At 36.5% G+C, this 3,341-nt stretch overlaps 1 protein-coding gene across 1 annotated transcript; it reads right to left on the bottom strand.

The window, feature by feature from the left end:
- Nucleotides 1-73: 73 nt before the first annotated feature.
- LOC101297336 (protein Jade-1-like) lies at nucleotides 74-2,652 on the bottom strand. Its single transcript, XM_004295630.1, has 3 exons — nucleotides 2,607-2,652; nucleotides 1,465-2,414; nucleotides 74-1,351 (listed from the first exon to the last, which is right to left on the bottom strand). Exons 1-3 carry the CDS (start codon nucleotides 2,650-2,652, stop codon nucleotides 1,307-1,309), a joined length of 1,041 nt encoding a protein of 346 aa, XP_004295678.1. The 3' UTR covers nucleotides 74-1,306.
- Nucleotides 2,653-3,341: the final 689 nt, after the last annotated feature.

The following is a 3,341-nucleotide window of genomic DNA, read 5'->3' as shown; positions in this document are numbered from 1 at the left end:
GTATGGAGAGAGTGATGGAATATGGGTATGAAAACGATTCAATCACTCTTCAACCACCTCCTACTAGCTGCACTATAGAAAGTATAATATCATTTGAAGGGATTAGAGTATTAGACAATAATTAAGCCAACCATTTATACTGTAGGCATGGTAGTCTTTAATTTCTTCTTTCTATCGGCTGTGCTTTTTTCTTTCGTCTGTGTTCTTCTTTGGTCTTCTGTTGTTCTTCCTCTTTTTTCTTTGTTTTTGATCGGCCATCTTCTTTTTCTTTTTCTTTTAATCGTACAAACTAAATTTTGGTTTCTAGATTTTAATCTGATTTTTTTATTTGATTTGTTATGAAATTAGATAATGCCACGTCACTTGTCATCTCAATTAGTTATTTGTTGACATTATATTTGAAATTGATCTTGACCGTTCATTATTTTAAAATCTAATGACGAATAAACGGTGTCAAAATTTGTGTCAAATTTAATGTTATTTTAATAGCATGTTTTGATTTTAATGTTATCACTTATTTTGTTATATATCCATGGTTTTAGACTTTTAGTGATTACTGCCTACAAACAAAGAATCATAAGTTGATCAAATACAAATGATATGCATCAAGAGGTTCCACCAACCTTTCAGGTTTATTTATGCATCATGGTCACAAATTAATGAATGATTATAATCAATCATACCAGGTACACGGTTCAAAAATTGAAGAATGCCTTTTTTTTTTATCTTCTATCTACTACCTAATGGTGAACTAAGCAGTCAGTAAGAACTAAGAAGGGGTAGTGCTCCCCAAATTCCCAAACCAAATAAAATTACAAGTAGACCAAAACAAGCTTCTCAGACTCCCACTATGAACTCATAGCCAAAACAATTTCACAGAAAATTTAATTTTTCATCTAAAAAATGTATTCAAAAAGCTTATACCAAGTATTCAATCTCCCACTGATGACAAGAACCCAGCCAGAGGAATACACTGATTGAAGTATAACCTCACAAGCAAAAGTGCAGATCAAATGCCTTATTATTTGGAGGGAGAAATTGACACTGGTTGTAAATTGATGGTGAGAACACATTCTTACTACATAAATTGAATTACTGTATCATTAAGATCAGCTCAAAGCTAAAGTCTTAACAGGAACCAAAACAAGGTAATACCTATTTCAAAAATGAAATATCTAAAAACAAAAGCAACCAGTAATTCCACAAAAACGAAAACAATGATCAAACACTAACCAGCAGGTCCATGCATACCATCCCACAAAGACCTATAGTTAATCCATCACCATCTAACTACTTCTTATGCACTTTAGTCCTTTCTAGCCACAATCTTGAACTTCCCAGATTCTTGTTGCTGCAAGTAGAACAAAACTCATTTAGCAAAACCCCATCAACACATAATAACACTAAGCTAAATTCTAATGCAAAACCAGGAGAACAAGTAGTGATTACAAACAAAAAGTTTACCTTTTCCCACAGATCAGTGTGGGTTCTACAAAACCCAGCTACAATATCACCCTTCCTTCCTTCCCTGTACTCTATACAAAGATCTTCATTCAACCCACAAGTCGCATGAAACGCCAAAGGGCATTTGATCTCCGAACACTGAATAGCACACCCGCTTTCGCTCTTGCAAACATAACACCTCTCTTTCCACCTCCTCTTGGGAACCTTGGAGCAGTCAATCCCCTCTCGGCCTTCCGGGTCCTTAAAGAACACCTCAGGAACATAAAGCGCGCACACAATATGCGCCCACCGCCCATCTCCAGTCGGTTTCATTGCCCCACCTTTGCCGGGGCAAAGACAGCAATTCAAAGACTCATCACCCCGCGAAGCCTCAGAAGAACCAGAGCATTGCGAGAAGAACCAATCTCCCTCTGGAATACCCTTCACAAGGGGATTACCATAGCAGGTGGCATGAACCATCAGATCACACCTGTCACAGAACACAATCGGATCCGACGGATCTCCATCTGAGCTCTTACAAACATTACAAACAATCCCATCCTCATCTTCATCATCACACTCCTCCTCGACGCCCGAATCTTCCGGGCTCTTCTCTGAGGCATTTTCACAAACACCTTCCGTGCATTCTTCAACTTTCTCCGTGGCAGCCTCCGCCTCCGCCTTGTACTCATGATTCAAATCCAACTCCGGAACCGGCTTCTCGGGGGTTACTAAATCCGGCGGAAGCGCCCAGATACGCTTCTTCGCCGGCAACGAATAGGTGTTGACGGCGAAGGCGGCGGGAGTTGGGTCAGGGGGAATGGGTTGGTCTCTAGTCTCCTTTCGCTTCTTCGCCGGAAGAATGGGCGAAACGACGTCTTCAGTGGTGGTTGTGTATGTGTTGCTGCGTAAGTCTGAATTTTTGCAAGGAGTAAAATATCCGAAATATCCTCGATATTTCTTCAAAATTTCTGTTTTTTATAATTACCGATATTCATTTTTATATCTTTTCGATATTTTACATTTAGTCAATTTTTTGTGAAATATACAACTTTTAGATAAAATTTAGTAAAATTTTCATCGATATTCGATATTATCTCGATATTCCATCGAGATTTCATTTTTTTGAACCATCGAAATTTTAATGATCATCGATATTTTACTTCTTGATCTTTTGAGAGGAGGGAAGCCGTGGGATAGGGGATCCATTTGATGGGTTTGGGTAAAAGGCAGAGAGAGATTAATTACAAAACACCACCCGAAGCTATTTTTATTTATATTTTCATATCTAACTATCAAAAAATTGTATTTTGATTCCCGAACTATGATGTTATTTTCATTTGAAGGGTTTGAGTGGAAGGCAGAGAGAGATTAATTACAAAACATAATCCGAACTATGATGTTATTTTCATTTTCATACCTAACTATCAAAAACTTATATTTTCATACCTGAAATTTCATTCCGTTAGCATTTTAATACCTTAACCACACACCGTTTAATTTTGAGGGCATTTTCATCATTTTAATAAATGTATCATTTTTTATATTTACTTTAGCAAAAAAATTATTTTTTGAGGTTATCAAATACAAATAGATCGAACAATTTACTTTAGCAAAAATATTCAAAAAAAAAACTCCAAAATGAAATATTTATTTTTGCAACAATACTGATAAAAGTTAGTAGAACTCTTGTATGTATAAATCAGCCCCCTTCCATTGAGGGATCCCTATTTTTGGCCACTTTCTAGGGATAGGGCATTACACCACTTCCCAATTGAATTTTTACATCTCTACCGTTCATATCTTAGGTCTATATGAGTAGATCACCTCTACAAAATTTCATATGATTTGGTGATCGTTAAGACTTTCAAAAGTTTGATTTAGTTTTAATGATTTTG

The sequence above is a fragment of the Fragaria vesca genome, linkage group LG3 (assembly GCF_000184155.1).
Source record: "Fragaria vesca subsp. vesca linkage group LG3, FraVesHawaii_1.0, whole genome shotgun sequence".
Taxonomy (NCBI): domain Eukaryota; kingdom Viridiplantae; phylum Streptophyta; class Magnoliopsida; order Rosales; family Rosaceae; genus Fragaria; species Fragaria vesca.
This window is presented reverse-complemented; position numbering and strand designations above follow the sequence as displayed.